Below are 21,890 nucleotides of genomic sequence, written 5' to 3'. Positions count from 1 at the left end.
ATTCTAGATGCAGTAGTGCTAAACTTGCTTTTGTTTGTTTGTTTATTTCCACTGAGCTCTTCTTGGGGAAAATAAATTTGCACAGATGTTCATATTTGGGAAAGTTGGAAATGTGTGATAGGAAATCTTTCCTTCCAGTTATTTTACACGTTTATTAAATGCACAAGACTTTGTCCTCTTGCCATCCTGATGAAACACCTTGTCCCTTTGGTTATTTCATTAACTTTTGTAATTTGCATCCTACCAGTAGCTGCGTGTTTAGAAATATTCCATGAATAGAGGCTGATAGTGAAAACCCATATTTCTGTAACAAGACATAATTTTAAAAGAAGATAGCAAAAAGGGTATGTAATGATTTAGGTATCTTCTAAAATAATGAAGAGAAACTTAAAAAAGAAGTAAAATTCAACTCTGTACTTTTTTTTCTAAAGGGAAAATTTTTTTGAAGGGTGCAAAGCATCAAATTGCTTAGGACAGGAAGAACAAAATGTTACAGCTTTCAAGGCTTTCTAAATTATTCTTATAAAAGTTATTATTGAGCATCTTCATGGGTTCAGTTTGCTTGGTTTGGTCAGCTAAACACTTGTTTGATGTTTTCAGGATCTTTTACTGACCAATATTGAGCGACATTGTTTGCTTCAAGGTTGGTTTTTAAATTATTTATACTTCTGGGCATTACTGCTGGCCCTCTCATACCCGGCACGGACTCCTTACACCTGCCAGATGTGCAAATGTGTGCTGACACCTGGGGCTGTGCACAGACCTTGCTACCCATGTGATGCCACAGGACAGGGCACGCCTGACATGTCAACAGAGAGATGCTGGTGCTGAGCTAGAAGATTCTTGTGCCAAATTCAGCACCGTGCTCCTTAAAGCTGGCGCTTGCTAGCGGTAACTGCAAGGGGTAAGTGAGCTCTGGTGAACTCCCAGCTAAATGTCTACGATGGTGTAGTGCTTATTTGCTGGTACCTCTTTGACAGCCTCAGCAGTTTGGCCCTGGATCTACCTAGTTTGGGCACAAAAAACTCTCCCTAGTCTAGAATTGTGCAGATGCTGAATTCAGGAATCAGGCATGTTTCTGCTCTACAGCTACACACCAGAGGAAGAAAGGAGGGAACTACTGTCATTGAACTTCCCACTAACATTTTTCACTTACATTTTTCACGTACACTGAATGAAAAACAGAAGTTGGGAAGCAACTTCTTGCTTGTAATCCCTACAATAAGCACAATTTATCCTAAAAACAGACCGACTCATTCTCTGCCCAAATAAATGTATTTTTGTTAAATAATGCTTCTACAAGAAAAGATTTTTCTTGTTCTTCCCACTGAAATTTTCTTTCCAGCTGCATTCTATTTAGTTATAAGATACCTCAATAGATAAGAGATAAGATGCAACACAAAGGAACTTTTAAATATGCTGTGTAACAGTCACTTTATTGCAAAATGTATATTGTAAGATAGAAAATTTGTTTCACATAGTTCAGCTCTTGAAAGAAATATACAAGCCATGTTCCATTTGCAGAAGGGACAACATGAAATGCAAACTGAGGGCAAGACTGGCCATCTGATTGCGACGTGCTCAACTTGTAAAATGAGAGTGAAGCGTCTGTCAGTATTCATATTATCCTGAGTGTTCTTTCAGTTCAAGGAACCACTTCATTACTTTTATCTAGTATATTGTACACTTGTAAGGGGTTTTATTTACCTAAGATTTCTGTTATTTAGTCTGTAAAGGATAAGTATCTTGTAAACAGTGATGCTGAATTGTGGGTTTGATAGATAACAATATTCTGACCTTTCTCCTCAACTGGAAGTTAAAAACAATAGAGAAAAGGCAGAGATCTCATAGCGTCAAACTTTGGGAAATCAGTAATTTTTCAATCTAGAACTGTTTCACAGCAGCTTGAATATAAAGAAGCCACTCTGACATAGAGGCGTCTTTTGCTTTGAGCTTTTTATACCATTTGCTTATGTACTTTGGATATGCTTACTTCAAAATCAGGGAGTTTTTATTCCTGATTATTTCATTTAACAATACTATGAATGAGGATGGAAATTATTTTCTTACACTCCAGGTGCTGTGTAACTACAGGGTTTATTTAATGTATTTCCACATCTCATCTTGTTTGATCATCTGTGCTAATCTTCTATGAAGCACATTCAAAATATTATACAAATGCCAATTAAGTGCTTTTCATATCATCAAATGGCAAGGCTGCAGGTGACCATAAAATGTCAAAATGTCTCTTTCCACTAAAAGCAACAGCCTCAATCTCCCTTACACTTTTGGATTAAAGAGGCCTTCCCTTTGGAAATATATGGCATCAGCTCTGAGAAAGCTCACTGTAATTTTCTAAAAAGAAGCATAAAGGAAAAAACCTGACCATTTCCTTGAATTTTAACATTAAATTCTGTGCTTGGGCAAATGGAATTGGTTACTTTAATCACCATTACATAGAAGAGCTGCAGGAGAGTAAGTAATATTTAGGATGCTTTCACATATCTTTGTTTCAAAATACAAACATTATGTGGCAAGCATAGTCACAATAAAAATTGTAGCTCTTCCACTGCCTCACGAAAGGAGTTCCAAAAGTCCTAATGAGTTCCAAAAGTCCTAAATGAGTTCCAAAGTCCTAACTTATCTTCTCTCTTTGCATCCTCATCTGCAAAATTGTAATAACATTTCCACAATTCAGAGAAGTGTTATAAAGATTACTCGGTAAGATATTTGCTTAGGACTCAAAAAATACCAAGCACTTGGTAATTATAAATTATGTGCTAATTTCTCTTAAGCTGCAGTAAAACCTGAATCAAGTGATTTGCAAGAAATCCCCATTGTGAGCTTCTGTAGTTAATTTTGGATAAGGTTATCTACATAACAGCTTTATGTAATAAAGAATCACTCATAGCTTAGCATCTTCTTTTTAAACTATTACTTGTTAGCTCTGCTAAATATGTCACAAATTACCAGCTGCATGTCAAGTCACTATACTGCATGTCCCTATACTTAGAAAAAAAATTAGAAGATCTATATGAGCTATCTATTACTACTTCTTGATTTTCATGCTTTGGTTGAGAAAACTTGTGCAGAATTCCCTGCAGTTAAGGGCCATGACCAAGAATCTGTTCAGAAACTGACTCAGGAAATTATCCTTCCCTAGAGCGCCAGCTCAGCAAACACTGAGCGGGTAACCATGTCCCTTCTCATGAAGACAAAATTCAAGCATGTGATTAACTTGCAGAATGTGCTTCATTGCCGAAAACACGTGGATAAATGATGTCTTGAAAAAGAACTATAAACATATAAAATTTGTTGTTATTCCTCCGACATGTTATTTGGATTCATCTCAATCAAACTACACAGTTCTATGTCTGTTACCTAGTCATGGCTTCATGCCACTGAGCACTCCAAGGTCCACCCATCTGCATTATGCCATTATTGTACAATATATACAATACAAAAAAGTATCTAAAAGCATCCCCTTCCTTTCCAAGCCCTTGTGATATGTGCTTGGTTAGGATTTATCCCCTATCCCCATTTGGTGATCTTGTGTAAATGCTTTTCTACATGCTGTCCAGAAAGTGCACATGCTGTTTTGTAAGAGATTTCTGATTTCATAGATGTGGAATAAATATTCCATCACTTCTGTCTTGCAGCATGAAGCTCTTCCTTGGCCAAAGCAGCTAGTTCTTAGGTACTTTGGGAAGAAGTCTGAGCATCGTATTTCCTAAAACTGTGGTTACGAAAAGATTCCCTGCAATGAAACAGATTCATAAATAGAGTTGGCAAATGAAAAACAATCACAGAAATACTTGTCTTGTGAAAAGGAGCTCAGCTGAAACATGCTATGTGTTGGCAGGTCAGAGTTGTCATTTCTTCTTCTCCCACCCCAAGCTGGACACAGTGGCTTTGTGAAGAAACATATAGTCATAATCAAAGAATATTAGACTCTTCTGTGTCAGTCACATGACTAAAAAGGATTATGCTTTTTGTAGTGAAAGGATGACTTCATGCTGCCCAACACCACATGGTGCCATACTTGTTCTATCTCCTTTCTGTCTTCAAAGGTTGAAAAATCACAAGATATTTGTTAGGGTGAGAGGGAAGTCTTATCTAACAATGCATTGAAATTACATAAATCCTCTACCCCTGCAATGCAGAACTTGAGAAACACAGCTAACACTACAATGATCTCCAGTGGAAGTCAGCAGATTTCTTTAATCAGTAATAGAGTTGGCAGCGTAAATTCCAGCTTGGTTTTAGCTGCCAGTACAATTCCCTTTCTTCCTTGCAAAAAATGGCATATTTTTTATAGCCACAACAGATAACCTGCCCTATGCTTTAACTATACCTTATGCTAGGGACTTTCACTACAGGTTTGTACAGCTCTGGGATCTTCCTCTCAATCATGGGTCTAAGGTTCTCCTTCAGTTTTATGTAGTTTCTTTTGAGCTCCTGATGATATTCCCGTTGGTCAGCAGTAATAAGGTGCTTGTTTTTCTCCACTGCTTCACCACACCTAGACAAAAGGAAAGAAAAAAAATACATGATATATATATATAATCTACTTCTGTTAAACTCCCTCATTTTGTGTTAGATAATTTAAATGGACAAAAATCCAGTTCCTTTAGTCTAGGCATTCCTCTGGTCAAGACTAAAGTGATAATGAACTAATAAGAAAGTTCTGTTTTTCCCAAGTAAATAAACTGAGATGATATTTTAAAGAAACTAGTAAAGCATGAGTGAACTAATAAAAAGCAAATTTGATGGCTGCAGAATACTGAGCTAGCTGCCTACTTACTGCACAAAGAGATAAACTGGCAATAGCAATACCTAGAAGCTGTATCTTCTGCATAAGACTTGTTTTTATTTAACTCAAACTTATCCTTCAGCAAGGAGGATAGTCAGGACTAAGGAGATGAGTATCCTCCTTTGTGACCATTCTTGTTGAGATTTACAAATGTATCTAAGGCAAAGGACATGTGTCTGCCACTATCACTGTGTCTGCTTGACACGTGGTTTTCTTATGAACAGCTTTCTAAATAAGAATGTCATTTTATTAAAAATCAAATCAAGGGAATAGTCTGAAATGTTTGATTTCTATAAGATGTTGAAAGATAAAACAAATGGAAGATCTTAATTTATACATTATTAGTTTAGAGTGTTAACATTTCTTCCCTTTGAGAACACAACGCCTACCTAAGCATTCATGTGAAGCAGAAATAACAAGTGTGGTCGGAGTGCTCCAGGTGTGAGATACCAGGATTCATGATGCTAACTTGCATAGGCAATTACTCAGTTATATTATCGTTGCAGTATTGCTGATATTGAATGTATTGATGCAATTCAGCATTTCAATTTTGCTTTACTGACCTCATTATAAACTCTTTGAAGCACAACCTCAGCTTGTTGTGATGTCGATAAAGTTTGGGGTCTGCTGGAATTTCAGCCAGGAACACTTGCGCTACCTCTAGTGGTCCCTTATGGAAATAACACAGGAAAATGTTAAACCCACCGGCTTAGACTGAAAATAGAACGCGCATTTGTTTAAAGCTGTTTGTTATTTCATGAGTGCAATTATGAAAAAAAAAAAAACTATGCACAGTTACCATAACAGGATGGATTTAAGCTCCCTTTCCCCCATAATATTTCCTTTGGCAAGCAGAATTTTTGCCCATCGTATCTTATTCTCTCTCGTTATTATTCCTCCTCCAGTTCCACAACAAAGGGAACAAATTCTGCTCAGCAAAGAGGAGCTGAGACACTCTAGTGACAAACCTGGTTATATTAGAGAAACACAGCTCCTGTGTGTGTATTACAAGACCTTCAGGCAGTAAACCCAGTGCTGGAAACGATCACTCTTTGCAAGGCTTACAACAATACATTATTTCATAATAGATGCATTGGTTGGAAATGGAAAACATTTAGGCTTTCAGGAAAAATCTCCAAACTCTGTGAAATTGTGCATAACACTGTTTTTGCTCAGCCATGGCTTCAGCATTCCATTTTAATTTCTTTTAATTGCCTAGGCTTTTTTTTAAGAATGTTTATGTTATACCAATCATATCTCAGCTTTACTTTGGGGCGCTTCGGTCTTGACTTCATATATTGACTCGATTTCCGTGAGACTGAGTTTGTGGTGGTTCTACAGGAAAATTATTATCATTATTCCCATTCCCCAAGGATAAATCTGGAATGAACAAAATGGCTGAGATGGCCGGCATGTTAGAATTGAAAAATCCCTGGATGCATTCACTAGACTTCTATGAGCTTCTGCACCTACAGCCAGAACAGTGCTTCCCATGAACACTTTCACCAAAAGCATAGGAATGAACAGTATATAGTGACTAAATATCAAGGGATGAAGCTTAAATAAATACAGTGACTAAATGTGTCTGACTAGATGTACTTCTTCCAATGCAAGAAGTAGGAGTGCAAAAAAGAATGCACAGTGAGAAAAGAACACTTCATCTGGCTTATTTGGATCCCTTACCTGATTTACAGTGGCTCCAACTGAGCCCTGCAAAACCATCTGGAGCATTTTGGCATCTGGTGGTTCTTGGTTGGTGGCCGCAGTTAGTTCCTGCGTTTTTTTACGCATATCTTCAATAGCAACTTCAATTGGTGTCAAAATAAACTAAGGGAAAAGGAAGAAAAGATGGTTCATTACCTGAATCATGTGTGCAGCTGACCTGCTCTAAATACAACAATATCATTCTCCTGTTTCAAAAGCAGTAGTTGTGAAACCCAGAAACACTGTTCAGTCTAACTTGGTAGATGGTCATCTTGGTAGACAGTGCAGCTGATCTTAGACATCTTACCATTTGCAGAAATAAGGTGTGAATGAGACCTACTGTTCACATAAGTTCATTCTTATTCTAAGTTACTTCATGCCTGAAATGGTGTTGTACTTTCTACAGTACAAAGCTTCCCTGTCTCTAAACTAGCCCTAAGACCAATCTAGTCCTCTGACTGTACTCCTATCCTACTTCTGCTTTATCAGCTAAAAGTATAGCTACAAACAGGGCTCCACATATCCTCCTACACAGCATTAGAGCTAGGAGGTCAAAAGAAGAATGTACATTGGCTCTTGTCTCTTCTCCACAGTATATCTCTATCTTGCCTTGTCTGTCCCGGCTGTGATAGTCCTGTTTACAAGAGCAATGTCTGAGAAATTCAGCATTCTTTTTTTCTGCCAAGCATAAATTTAGAAATCTTCCCACCCAGAGACGACTCCTTCAGTCCTTGAGAAATTAGATCTGTCTTCAAAACCCAATTACCTCCTCTCTTTGGATGACGTTGATTCTAGTTTTGACGTAGGGGAAAGCATGCATGGTGGTTAGGATGGTGTTCCTCTTGTACTGCTCACTGAGTTCTCCTCTGGGACGCCCATCCATAGTGAAAGGCGTAGTGTACATGAACCGGCAGATGTTGAAGTTCTTCTCAAAGTAAGTAACTCTGTCCTTCATCTCATACTCATCAAAATAGGGCTCCACAAAAGTAATTTGTATGTATGCCTAAGAAAAGAGGGAAGAACCATTACAGTACTTTACAACCCAAGCAATGTAAAAGCAACGGCGCATGTGAAGTATCCCATAGTACACATTTCCTAAGGAAGGTCTGGAAAAGCAAAGAGCTGAAAATCCTTCAAGGGTCATTTTCTTATTCAGAGCTAACAAAACTTGCATCTAGGAAGGCACAGCTTAATCCTGGGGATCAGAACCAGGGCAGGGACCAGAGATCAGAACTTTGAATTGCTATACTCTGTGATAAGCTGCCACGCTAAGCCTGTCACAGAGGCTTTAATACCCCTGGGCACAGAGATACCAAGCTGGGTGGTTTCTTTTAGTGCCTTTAGTTTGAGCATAAAAGTTGCAAAGGGTCCTTCTCTTCCCATTTCTCTTGTGTGACAAAGCACTCAACCCTCTTGGTAGTACTTTCCCTACCTTATTGGGATCCAGCTTTCTTTTGTCTACAGGAGCAGAGTCCTTAATCACTTCCACAGCATCCTCCCCGAAACACTGGCCATAAAATCCCTAGAAAGGAAACAGAATTATCCCAAAATTTTAGTCCTTAATGCAATGCTAACGCAATTCTAGGAGAAAGGAGTGACACCCATGATGATTTCTGGGCTTTGTACAGTCAGTATACTGCTCCACAAACCACAGCTGGCCAGGGTAAGGCATCTTCTGACAAACATCACTGTGAGTTGCTCAGACAATCACAGAACTTGAAGTTAAACAATCAGAAGGGAACATAGCAATTCTATTAAAAAAGCTGAAAAAATACCAAAGCAAATATCTGGCATGCTTAAAATCACTCAATGTTTTACAGGCCTGCTTGTAAGAGACATAGCTGCAAAAGAATGGATCACTTACATAATTATGCTTATAAAAGGATACTGTGGAAAGGATATGCACTAAGGAAATAATCTATGGTACAAATCAGTTTGTTACTGATTTTTTACATAGCAATGACAATATTAGGACTGTGTGGATTAATTGAAAAATATACCATTTGAGATCCTGTTAACATAAAATTTTTCCTTACCTCTAATCTATGAGAAATCTCAGGGAGTTTTGTAATTGCAGGCTCCTTATAAATAAATTCCTGTTCATCCAAGTCCCCAAATTTTGATCCATAGAAACCAACACGGAAGTAAGTTCCAAACATTCGTTTCTGTCCCTAATTGATAAAGAGAAGAAGATATTTACAACTGCTTTATGTAGACATTGCAGTATTTGGAGGCCTTTTTTGTCTCCCTCAACTGATGTATAGGAGAATCCACTAGTCCAACATTTTCATAATTTCAAAGCCACTTCTATATATCATCAGTGCTGATGCAATAGAAGCACAGGAGAAAAAGCATAGAACTAAATGAACATTTGACTGCAATCTAATTTAAAATTTAAGCTGATCACGAAGGAGCTTGCATAGAACAAAAAACTTATTAATTTTAAATTCCTTTGAATACATGTAAGAAAATTAAAATTTTGCAAATATGCAATGAAAATTGATATGAATTTGAAACTGATAGGCTCAGCATTAAGGTTCTTCTGAAGAAAGAGAAGAGAGTATGAGTGCTGAGAATTTAGATGGGTTTTCACATTTATGAAATATGTTTTATAAATATAAATACTCATCAGTTTTATAACTGAAAACACTAGTGAATTTAGAATAAAGTTATTTTTGTTAAACAGATGTGGCCAGGTGGACACAGACATGTTCAGCTAAGACCATTTTATATTAATTTCTGCTTTTTTGGTATGGAGAACCTTTTTACACTGTAGACTATGCAGACAGACCTAAGCACATGGAAGCTTTTATTTGAAAAAAGGAAGTGGAATTATTTCAAATTCTGGTGGGTTGATCATGGCAAGATGCCAGGTACCCACCAAAGCCACTGCATTATCCCTCCCTGCAACTGGACAGGAGAGAGATAATGAATAGGTTGACATAAGGATAGGGAGTGATCACAAATCAGTTACCATCATGGGCAAAACACAGCTGACTCGGGAAAACTAACTGAATTTATTACCAATCAAACTCAGAACAGGATAACAAAAAGTAAAACAAATTTTAAAAACATCTTTTCCCCCTTTCTCCTTAGGCTCTACATCTTCTCTCCCAGTGGCGCAGGGAGATGGGAAATGGCAGGCATGGTCAGTTCACCATATGTTGTTTCTCCCACTGCTCGGAGATAGGAGTCCTTCTGCTCCAGCCTGTGGTTCCTCCCTTCCTCCCTGCCAGCCTTACAGGGGTCACAGCCCTCTGTCAGGCATCCACCTGCTCCGGCATGGAGTTCTACAAGGGCTGCAGGTGGGTCTCTGCTCCCCTGTGGATCTCCATGGGCTGCAGGGCCACAGCTGTCTCACCCTGGGCTGCAGGGGAATCTCACTCTGGCACCTGTAGCACCTCCTGCCCCTCCTTCTCCACTGATCTTGGTGTCTGCAGAGCTGTTGCTCTTAGCTGTTGCTCTCATATATTTTCCACTCATCTCTCCTCTGAGCACAATTACGTCTGGCCAGTAACTTTTTTCCCTTTTAGAATATATTATCCCAGAGGTGCCGCCACTGTCACTGATGGGCTCAGTCTTGGCCAGCCTTGGTCAGCAGTTGGCATTGGCTCTGTTGGACGTGGATAAAGTTTCTAGCAGCTTCTCATTGACATCCCTCTTTAAACTCTCCCCCTCCACTATCAACACCTGGCCACACAAACCCAGTACACACATGCACAGTTTAATTAACAGCAGTCTCAAACAAATAGTGCAACCCAGCAATGTGTCTTGCTAGCAGTACCTTGCCTCAAAAGTACCTTATTAATAATGCTGTCAAAGGCCTTCTGTAGCTTGTTGTGTGTCAAGGTAAGCTTCCTGAAGTCTCGATGTGCTTCCAGTATGGGAATGACAATTTTGTACACTTCATTCACAGTTTCATACAAACCTCCCTTTGAATAAAAAAAAAAAAAAAAAAAAGAAAAAAAAAGAGGAAGAAATGAAGTGAGTCTTCATGCACTCTGAAAAGAAACTGCATCTCCATCAATGACTTGGCTGAAAAGGGGACTTATGGGACTCATCTGTTAATCTCCTATGTTGCTTGTTTTGGTGTTCAGAAAACCAGTAATAGTAAATGGGCCATTCTGAACAGAAAACAATGAACTGGGTGTAATTTGGATCTCTGATCAAACTCCTGTTTAAAGCCCTGGTTTCTGCCTCAGGCTACAAGAACTAGAAATTCAGGCTAGCAGCAGGAAATGGATTTGTTTGTCATGTATGGTTCAAGGCAAACAGAGCTATGTCTGGACAAAGGGACCCAAGTGGGACCTTTGGAGATGCTAAATCACAAGTCCTTACATAGTAAGTGTAGATTATGAGGCTTGTGGTTGTATGCTTTGTAAAAGTATAGGAGTAACTCTCACATGCCTCCTAAAATTTATATTTTATGCAAAATGTTTTTCTTAAATGTACTACCCCATGATAATATCAACTGAAAGTCTTGGTTCCTGCCTGAGACAATCTCTTTCTGTTGATGTTGCCCGTGGTCTGCACAGTAGAGGTGGGTATGTGGCTGAGTTAGGCAGAAAAAACCTAGGTTAATCAATCTGACTGAGGGAGTAATGGGACAGCCAAAGATGTGTCCTCTTGTTGTTTGGACTGTGGCAGGTCTGTGATGCCTGGTTTAGGAGTACTACATTGTTTCCTCATGTGCAGGAGAGGAAGCTGTGGATCTGACTTAGGTAGCCCACTATCCATTCCCTCCTGGAGATTCTGGTCCTCACTCACCGTGCTGAAGAGCTCTGCAGCTTGTTCCAGCAACCCTACCAGTCCACTTTCTGAAAAATACCTCCCAGAACATATGCCATCTTCATCTGGAGATAAAACATCATCTGAAACAGCAGATTCCTCCAGCACATTGGACGAAATATTCTAAAATACATCAGAGCACACAAATAAAAAATCTAAATCAACAGTACATAACAAGGATTGAGGAAGAAATTGTTTCAACATATTTACATGATGGGAAGAGGAATGAGTTTTTTCAGTTGCAACCAGGTGACACATAGTTACATTCATTTTTAGAAGTGAAAGTAACATTCATAAATCTCCATAGATGGCAGATCAGGAGTTTTGCTATAAGAATCATGAATTTTCTGTCTAGCCTCAGGTTTAAAATGCAGACTCCTCTAGGTGTCAAACTAGCTCTTCTCTGGTGGCTGGAGTTCCATGGAGCTTGCAGTGAGCTCAACCCCCAATACTACTAGAGTCACAAGCAATGTGCCCTTCCTAGTGCTGGCATGGAGGAGTGGGAAATTCCAAACAGCACTCCAGACCTTCTGCCATCTGCTTGAATAAATTGAACTTTCATGTTTTTATTCACCTTTTCCAAGCAGTGGAGAAGTAGGACAGAGACGATATCACTCAAAAAACCACAATAATTGATTGCTTCTTCTTGGTTCATCCTCTGCCATACTACACTTCAAACTTCCAGGATTTACTCAGTTTCTTGTTAATGTTATGGATCTCACTGTGCATTTAAATAAAACTAGATGAAGTCACTCTCTTGAGACCGAAGACCATGAAATAACATGTCTACAGTTCTTCAGGACTTCTTTGAATATATGACACTGTGTGGCATCAACATAAAAATTTTTATAATATATAGAAATATGTAAAAAGCAACAGCAAAATATGTGTACATATAGTATAGGACTGGCATATGTTACTTTCAGCAGCAGCAGAAAGGCTAAGCTTCGATTTTCTATTAATTAAAAGGAGTTAAATTAGTGTCATAGTGTCTCACTTCAGCAGAAACTGGCAATGACAATCTGTCTGAGTGCAGGATGGATGCCAGCTGGCTAGCTAGCTGAGTCCTTAAAGGCATCTTTATAAAATAGCAGAGACACTGAGGGCTGTTACTATTGATCAGATTTCAGATAAAGAATTGGCACCACACACCACTAGCAGCATTGGGCTTTCCCCGTGGGTTTTATGGATGTATTTATTACTCCATGGGTGAAATTTACTCCAGCCATGCTGCCATCACACTTCCTAGTCTGCACATCACATCAATGCCACTGGAAGGGTGAGCACAGCCTCAGAACAGCATTCACAGGAGTTCAGAATACATCTGAATTTTGGCCAGAGGAAGAACCACAGCACATTTAGCACACCTATGCCACTTTTTACCAACCAGTCTCATTGAGGAGAGTGACTTCAACCAGACTTAGGTTCACTGGCACATACCTGCAGAAACTCATAAGCCATGCAGATTAATTTCAGGTTTTCCTTTTCTGTAACAGTAGCTATTAAGGACTGTTTTCATGTGACTCTGGTGGCTTTTAAAAAAGTTTTATTATTTTTTATTTTCCTTTTGTAGCAAAGAGAAGAGAGTCTAGAGAAGTGATTTATATACAAAAGTAACAGGAAAGTCACAGACACCAATTATCCCTTCTCCACCTTTAAGCCTCTAATAATTAATGTCAGGAATGTATTTCCATGTTTTACAGTCCAGGTACTCTAGGAGGAGAGAGCCTGCATGACATACTTCTGGGGCTTGCATGATCTTCTGCAAAGTGGACATGTCTCAACAAACTTAAGCCTTGATCTACCTTTCATATTGGAGAATTTTACATATCCCTTGTATAATAAAGGCAATACATAAATCAAAATGTATTTAATCAGCAATTATATTGAATTTCACAAGCATAGTTTTCATTAAGGAAAATAAGCACTTCTGTGAACTCAAAAACCCCTCTGATCTCCAGCCCTTATCACCGTGTTAAATAAGGCCAGGGTAGCCTGTAACCTAGATGCTCAAAGAGCCCAGGCTCTACCTGCTGAGCCGTGTACCTCAGCAGGTAAAGCCACACATTAAGTACTTGTCTGTGTTAATAGAAAGTGCTTTAAAGTCAGTCCCTATGCACTTCACACTCTCACTAATTCTGCTTTACTGCTTGTGAAGAAAATTTAGCGTAAGCATGAAATAAGTCAAATGGAATTCCACTGAAAGTGACCTTACTTTGATTTTGAGAGATAGTTTTGATTGCATGGAGGCAAGCATTTTGTCTGGTACAATATAAGGAAAAGTATTACTTTACTGACAGTCAGTTTTCTGGATGCTAACAGACACGCACTGCAGAATATCAAATTCAGAACTGATTTGATCCTTTGCTAATCTGTAAAGAGGAGATAATACTTCTGCTCATGAAAAATAATGTTTTTATTCACATTATTATCACCCTCAATCTCACATCTAAATGCATATCACCACTATTAGTTGATCTCATATCTGAGCCAAATGAAGAAATGATCACAGAAAGAGTCAGTGAGTGAGACATGTAACCACACTTGAAGCTGAGCTAGTCTGCAGTTTCCCTCTGTTAACAAAGTCATCTGAGTAAGATCTCCACAGGTGCTAAAAAACATAAACTTGTTTGTAAAGAATGGGGAAACTTTTCTTGAAAGCCTATATAAAAATGCAAAGGGTTATTATAGTTAATTACTGTTATGAAATTGAAAATTGCACTGTCAGATAAAGAGTTATGTAACTGGGTTCTTGTCATTAGGGCATTTTATTACCTCTCTCCTATGGGGCAACTGTGTCTTTGGAAAACATGTACTTACACAAGCATTTTGATGACAGAAATTGATTTGGTGCTTTTAAACGAATAAGTTTTTGCCTGCCTACTGCCTTGCACGATAGACTTCAATTCTTTAACATAAATGAAGACATATCCATTTGTGGCAACCGGCATAATCTAGGAGTAATGGAGGGAGGAACTGCATTATGGTCAAGTGTGTGAGCTTACAAGCACTCAAGGCAGCCTGGGAGCAGGATGACATTGGGGAGGGAATGCAGATTTCACTTATATCCAAATGATGATAGCATCTAACAAGTAGAAAGAAAAGAATAGTAAATAGAAGTAATGCATGGAAGTTAGAAGTTTGAAGATATACAAAACTGATAAGGGATGCAAAATGGCAGAAGAATAAATCCATGGCCAGAAGTTTAGCCATTAAAAAGAACTATCATAAAGCTATCTTTATTCTAAAGAAAATCAAGAATATACACTTGTCCATCACCTAATTGCTGAGGTGGTATTGAATATACTAATGCCCAACAATTCAATGGAAAATGCCAAGTGGCTCAATCATGTTCACATTTACTTTTGAAGGGGAAAGCCCCAGGTGGTGTGGTTTTATCAAGGGATGATGAATGTGCCAAGTATTAGTATTAGTTAGGTATTTCAAACTCACTTTGACAATAAAATGTGCTCTGCAACAGATCAACAAAACTAAGCAAAGGAGTATTCAAGCAGTGAATTCTGAGCTGCCATTTGTTTTAGAAAACTGGGGAAGCTCCAGAAGAGGAAATATGCTTTGGGAATCATCTATTTTAAAGTGTACAATATGAGGAGATGGTGATAGGTTTATCAGACTGCGGCAGGACAAAATGGTGGAAATACTGATACAAAATTAATAAAGAAAACCTTAAAAGTATTGTACTTAGACTGAATCAACAGCAGACTACACAAGCCTGATACTTTTTATGAAAGGAATTACGTCCAATAAACATAATAATGTCTCAACAGTGGATGTCTATATAACATCTAAGATAATCCTACAAAATATTTCCACTAATAAGTTGAAATTATTTATAATTTACTTTAATCATTGCAGCCAACAATTCACTGGTTTCAGGGAACAATGACATAAGAGAAATTTTCAACACATGGCAATAAATTAAGGGTTTGGCCATTTTTGTTTTTAATAATGTGGAGAGAAGAAGCACTAAAATAATTGAATTTGCATATGAAGTCAGTTCAGGTAAGGGTATCTAAAACTGCATAATCTGATAAACTAAGTGGATATATATATGCATCTTAAAAACTTTAATCACAAAGACTTATGCTTTCACCTATGTGATGAAAAGTAAGGTGGAAAACTGAACCCAAGAAAACTGTCTGGAAAAGATCAGTTTATTACTGAGTAAAGAGCTCAACAACACCAAAAGAACCAGTGAAATCTTCAGAGAGATAATGTGAGAGCTTCAGCTCATGCTGGAAGAACTTATGGGACATTTTTACTAGACTTGGATATACTGGATTGACTGCAGTGATTGTGTCATTCATCAGTCAAAAGGGGGTTTGGTTAGTAACTTGAGGGCAGTCAAAGGATTGGAGAACATGCCTGAAAGAGCTGAGCAGCTCCAATTATCTAGATTATGAGAAAGAAGTTTGAAAAATGCATCTGTCACAGTTGATAAGTTACAGCCCTAGAAAAAGCATGTGATAATAGAGGGGTTCTACTTAGCAAATGAGAGATTACAAACTGCTGGAAATAGAAACTGGAGACTGCCATTGTAACATCCGCCCCATGCACGCACCTCTGCTTTGCTTAGCACAAGAACAAACACACACACCAGAGCTGCCTTATGCCAGCAAAGCCTTCTACCTGAAAACTGACACTGCCCACAGGGAGATAGTTCCGATCCTCGAGCATGCTGAGGTACTCTGACACCAGTGCTGCAGCATGGACCAGGCACATGGCTGCTTCTGTGTAGCACTTCCTCTTGGTGTGCTTCTCTGCCATGTTCTGCAGCCAAGTCAGCCTCAAGTCCGGAGATGTCTGGTATCCTTTTGCAATTCTGAAAACACAGGCCAGAAAACAGGTGTGAATGATCACTTCTCAAATAACAAAATACCCTTATAATTCTTCCCCTGGGTTCAATGGAAGAAGACATTTCTGTCTTTACTCTGTATGATTCGTTAAACAGAAAGCAAAAGAAATGGTTAGGCGGTGCTGGGCGGGAGACAGAGGAGCTATGAGCAAAGTACAACTGTTGCATCCAAGACTCTTCAATGTTCCTTACTCTTATCCTTGCCCAAATCTATGTCCACCTCCCAGAGGCTGCACTGCAATGTGCTCACTACTGCATCCTGGGCGCCCTGCTAAAGACCAGCTCTGCTAAAATGGAAATGTGCACAAACAGAACAGATAGAGAGTTTGTCACAGCTATGTCCCTAAAATGCATAGTTCAGCTCACCTCACTCCAGAATTTTCTCAGTAGCAATTCTAAATGGATTCACCTGTACATGAGGTCCATCAGCATCTCTGGATCTTCCTGAAATTCCCTCATTTTCACTGTATCTGACAGGATGCCATTCAGATTACACAGTAGCTCCTCTACCTGAAGCAATGCAAAGATCAATGTGAAATTCTCAGGTGTTTATTTTTTCCTCTGGAAAAACAACAGTATCTGCACCAGATGATGTTAATCTCCTTAAGCCTCTTTTACCCAAGAAAATGTCAGGATGTTTTCTTCAGCTCTATGTAATGCAGCAAAGGCTGCATACATAGCAAATCTTACACACACACATATTTTAATTAATCAAAATTAGCTGAAATCTTTTGATCTATTTATTTCTGAATAAGTCAAATGTGCTAATGGAGTTCAGCTTTAGCTGATTTTACATCTGAAACCAGATGTTTTTCAGTACAACCTGAGTTACTCCAAGAATTTTAACAAAGTGTTTGACAGTTGTCTGACATGTTTTTCATTATTGCTGCTGACACCTTACAAGCTGACAAAGAGAGAGAAGTTTCCCAGATGGTACTTGTCTGAAAACAAGGAATCAAATTCCATTTTGGGAAACTCTTAAGAGGGCATAGTTCCTGCTGAGGTCTAGGAGAAAGCTGTACTCAAAACCAAGTGATGATTCTCCTGTAATGTGATTTCAGGGGAAATTCTTTACAGTTTATTTTAGGGAATAATATTCACTTCTTCCCCCCTTATTGTTGGGCTAGACATAAACTCATGCAATAATGTCTTCATCCTTTTCATTGCTTTGGAAGACCAAGACCTAGAAATTGCTTCAAGCATTGTCCCATGTGAAAGCTCCTGATAAAAGCCACAGATTCCATAAAAGATTTAACCTGAATGGGAAATGGCGTTGCCTGCATCTCTGTGTCTTCCTCTGCATAGGCCAGGATGGTTCGCAAGGACCGTCGAAGGAATTCCTCATTGAACTCAGGTGATTTTCCAACCAGAGAAGCTAGCGACATGGTCACTTGCATCTTCACTCTTGAAAAATTCTTCCAGAATAAAAAAACAAAAGCATGAGAGAATGATGGCTGCACTGCAGTTCACACATCTACCTCCTCTATGAAGCAAACCCACTTTCTCCTGTCCAGATTGAGTGCAGTAGACTCACTGCTCACATAACTGGCCCCTGGTGCATCAAACCTAATCATGTTTTACCCACTTAAGCCAAAGATCCCTAATCTGGCATGTCTGTACTTTGGAGCTAGAAGGTTCCTTGAAATATGCATGCATTTTGAGACAAGAGAAAGCCAGAAGCACCCCTTTCCCCCTTTGCACAGGCCAGTGGGTGTGTGGATCAGACCACACAGAGGAACAGATGAGGAGGAATGACTGGAAAAACAATCTGGAAACAACTCTCGGAGGCAAAAGGCCTCTGGGAGCTTCAATTGGTAATGCATTACACCCTGATGCAATACACCTGCCTGCAGTATATTTTCCTTCTGCAGAGTTTACACTTTTTACACATCCAAGGCTTTTAAAGTAATAACTAGTGAAGGAAATTCTGTGCAAGATCAGATGCTATCCAAAATGCTAATGCATATGCTTTTATGCTAGAACATTATTAATCTACATGCATAGTGTATGTATTTTGCTCCACTTGTGTGGTAAAAATCAGAACCTAGTCCTAAGACCAAGGTGCTGGTGAAGAATTCCTATTAACACAAGTGTACAGGAGTATACAGAAGTTGCAATTACATTAGAATAGAACTAGACTGAATCATTCTGACACAGGAATGAAAGAAAAAAGACAAGGTGAAGGGTATTGCTTATGCAGTGTATGGTCTTTGCTGTCAGAGGCCTAATGCTGCTCTGTTTGATATTGGAGGATGATATTGAGTCATGTTTCCTGAATCAATGCAATGAACAATAATTAAAGCCACTTTCCCCCTGCACTTCTAGCACTTCTCTTGGTTCAAATGTGTGAAACAGCAGACCAGGTGACTGCAGATGCATTCTACTTGCTGTTGCAACTTCAGTCTTTGTTTCAATTGATCACAAAAAAAGGTGGCACAAAATATACTGCTGCTCTCAAAATCTTACACTGGTAGAGCTGAAGCTGTATCTCATGAGGAGATAAAGAGTGGCACAAGCTTGAGTCCGTGTAATATCTATGCTGCTGCTGCAGTGATGGAGAACTCTTTGACACAGGTCAGCACACTGTTCAACCTCCTCTTCAAACAGCAAATCTCCAAACTAAGGGAAAGGGAAGAAAACATTTATTACTCTTATTTATAGCCATTAAAACATCATTATCTTAGTGCACAAAAGTGACAGGGTTCACAAAAAGTCCAAAGTTTTCAAAAACTACATTTTATACATCTTTTTATTCACATTTCTGATTCCTGTGATGTTGCAGATTCCATTTCTAAGATTTCTTACAAGAAAGAAGGATTTGAAAAGAAGGGTTTGTGTTTTGGAAAAAAGAGAAAGTGACAGAATAAACTCAGAGTATGATGGCTCCAGGAGTTTTTGAAAACATAAAATATTGCAAAATTCTTAGAAGCATGGAGATTTGCTATTTTCAGAATACATAATGATTGATGAAGCATGCAAATACTTCCTTAAATATATGGAGCAATTTTTAACTCTTTGCACCAATGCCCTACCCTTCCCCAGGCCTCCAATATGTTCTTCCTCCTATGGCGTATGAAAAAACTTGCAGTGCCAAGCTTTCATGCCAGACCCTCCTTTACAGCGTGTACACAATGCACACGGCAGGCAGTAAACTCAGGGGGCAGGATGTCTGTCCAAAGAAACTCTCAGCAGAGACAGCACAGATGCACCAGTACCACATCTACATACACAGGACTGATAAAGCTGTCACAGTGAACACAAGATATTGCTTCCAATCTGCAGACCGATTTCCCAGTTCTCAGCCTTTCTTCAGTCCATTCGCTCACTGTTTTGTGTCTAATTTATATTACAAGCCTGCTGGCAGATGGTTTTATCACTTTTACTTGTAAAATAACATCTATATGCTTACAGTGTAATAGAAGTAATTGGACTGATTGCTTCATGAAATACAGAACAGAGTCAGCTTAACTACAAGATCTATTTCAATGAGAATAAGAATTGCTTCACAAAATTCATTACTGTAATTGGAAGTTAGCTTTTAAAGATAAAGTAAAATGAAAACATAATTATTAGTTTCATAACTATTCAGGTATCTACCCTGTAATTAGGCTTTGTCAGCCAATCTGCATTTAAGAGCAGACAGGCATTAACTGGACAGAAGTATCCTGTTTCTTATTTGTATTTTAGAATAGTTTAGGGAAAATAAACATTTAATGCATTCTTCCTTAGTGGAGCTGTTTTTCTTTGTAGGAGAATGAATCTTAAAAAGGTTTTAGAGTCCGTATGAAGCACCCAGCTCCTTCTGACCTCTATTATTAAAAAAAATACTTCGGGTCAATTTCTGTCCTCATATGTGTTTTGAAATTTGTGAGGTTTTATTTGTTTTGTTAGGGTTTTTTTTTCTTTATTGTTGCTGCCTTTTCTGATCTGAAGTTTTTTAATTGGTGATACAGAAGTGGAAGAGAGATGAGAATTTGGCTTAGTTTTCAGGCAGAACAAAGATGAAATGTCAATGTCTTAGAATCTACTTAGCATTTTGAAACTCATCCTAGAAATGGAAATCTAAAATGGTGCCCTCAATGTCTCATGAGTTTTGATTTCTCTGCTGCCCATCTGACTGGAAACTAGCCTTGCTGATGTAACAACTTAAATTTGATTTTACGGAATTCTTGTGCAGTTCTTGGCATTAGGATTCCTAACTAAAATCAGAATGTATTTGAAATAAAGCGTGTGGAATTGCTTACTTTTTTATTGGTAAATCTTATATGTTTAAGAGTAGGCTGCTAAACCTACAAGATTATTCAGATTTAATTATTCCATCTTGTGCGGTCAGTGAAATAACCTTATAACAGATGCAGAAATCCTGCAACAACCCTATAGATAGTAATTTGTACTTACATATGCAAAATGTATTTTATAAATGTCAGAGAAAAGTAATGGACACAGCCCTGCTCTACACATGTTTTTCTATTGATTGTAAGCATGAAAACAAAAGTTTATCAAGAGCATACCTTGGCAATGAGTGCTCTGAGTGTACCAAAGCAATGAGTCAGGTAAGTTGTGCTCTGATCATAGCCAAGAGAATTTACCAGAACCTTCAAAACTCCTCCCAAGAGATTATCTCTGCATTCTGCTGCAAAGCTGGCCTACATATGAAGGAGAAAAACAATAACTGTATGAGGTAATTCTGCAATGAACTGGCACACAGGAACTGAAGTTCTGCTCTTGAGAGCCCATGAGAAATCTAGGAGTTCAGAATTTCTACTAACAGGTTTTCAAGCATGAAGTTTTCTCCACCCTACCTGTGAATTTTTTTTTTCTATTCAACACTATACAAGTTTAAAGATGATCTCAAAGTATGTGCACTAAGAAACAAAAGGAAAAATTAATCTTTCTTCCACTGGCTTCTGAGAGACCAGGGATTGGAACTAAGCCACCTCTACTATTTTTCACCTGAATGATGTTCTCTTGCATATCAAGAATGATCAGGTTAGCTTCAGTTGCGAGGTTTCCGCTGATCAGAGCTTCTTGGTCTAGCTCAGCTTTTGTCCTGCAAAAGGAGTTCTAATTAAAGCAAGCAGAGTGTATCCCAAGAGTTAGATGACTTGCTGTTTAAGGAAAGCCAGAATACAAATGCATACCATTCTGAATGATCCCATAATGACAATAGTGTTAAGAAACGTTTCTTAAAAACTGTGGAATGAAATTAGGAAACCTGCTATCATAGAAGAGCAGTCACAAAGGGGACTTCTGAAAACTAGGCCTCTAGACAGTTGGGATAGATGCTTTTCTTCCTTAATAGTCATCTGCATAATGGCAACTTAGTATCTTTCAGTTGTTCAGTAAACTATGTTGTAATGTCTGACTGCATTGCCTGTAACAGGGCACAAAACTCCGAAATGGGGTAAAAGATAACTGATCTGACAATTCTATTAAAAAAAGTAAAAACAAAAAGTAAAAAGTAGACAAGACCAAAGTCAAAATTGCTTCAGTGCCATAGAAGCATCATTTAATGTAGGCAACTTATAGAGACTGAGACTGTTGACCAGAAAAGACAGCAGGTCCATACAGCAGAGTGCCAGGTCATTTAAGAGAGAACTGAAATAATGATGAAAGACAGGAGATAGTGGTGAGGCTACACAAATACGTTCTTAGCTGAGACTTAAGAACAAGTCTGGAACACAGTTCCTCTGCAGCTGAATAAACATA

At 38.5% G+C, this 21,890-nt stretch overlaps 1 protein-coding gene across 1 annotated transcript in view; it reads right to left on the bottom strand.

Moving 5' to 3' along the window:
• Positions 1 to 3,252: 3,252 nt before the first annotated feature.
• Positions 3,253 to 21,890, bottom strand: part of DOCK8 (dedicator of cytokinesis 8) — a 69,094-nt gene continuing 50,456 nt past the window's right edge. Inside the window, exons 34-48 of the mRNA XM_064736779.1 lie at positions 21,135 to 21,231; positions 20,693 to 20,827; positions 18,648 to 18,800; positions 17,438 to 17,596; positions 16,591 to 16,691; positions 15,956 to 16,148; positions 11,285 to 11,428; positions 10,318 to 10,449; positions 8,554 to 8,688; positions 7,950 to 8,039; positions 7,284 to 7,520; positions 6,497 to 6,640; positions 5,377 to 5,483; positions 4,355 to 4,522; positions 3,253 to 3,757 (exon numbers count right to left, since the gene is read on the bottom strand). Of these exons, the coding sequence (XP_064592849.1) occupies positions 3,694 to 3,757; positions 4,355 to 4,522; positions 5,377 to 5,483; positions 6,497 to 6,640; positions 7,284 to 7,520; positions 7,950 to 8,039; positions 8,554 to 8,688; positions 10,318 to 10,449; positions 11,285 to 11,428; positions 15,956 to 16,148; positions 16,591 to 16,691; positions 17,438 to 17,596; positions 18,648 to 18,800; positions 20,693 to 20,827; positions 21,135 to 21,231 (2,059 nt within the window). The 3' untranslated portion in view covers positions 3,253 to 3,693. The remainder of the gene's footprint in view (positions 3,758 to 4,354; positions 4,523 to 5,376; positions 5,484 to 6,496; positions 6,641 to 7,283; positions 7,521 to 7,949; positions 8,040 to 8,553; positions 8,689 to 10,317; positions 10,450 to 11,284; positions 11,429 to 15,955; positions 16,149 to 16,590; positions 16,692 to 17,437; positions 17,597 to 18,647; positions 18,801 to 20,692; positions 20,828 to 21,134; positions 21,232 to 21,890) is intronic.

This window comes from Zonotrichia leucophrys, chromosome Z (genome assembly GCF_028769735.1).
Source record: "Zonotrichia leucophrys gambelii isolate GWCS_2022_RI chromosome Z, RI_Zleu_2.0, whole genome shotgun sequence".
In the NCBI taxonomy this organism is placed as follows: domain Eukaryota; kingdom Metazoa; phylum Chordata; class Aves; order Passeriformes; family Passerellidae; genus Zonotrichia; species Zonotrichia leucophrys.
Note: the sequence above shows the minus strand (reverse complement) of the source record. Positions and strands in the feature narration are given on the sequence as shown.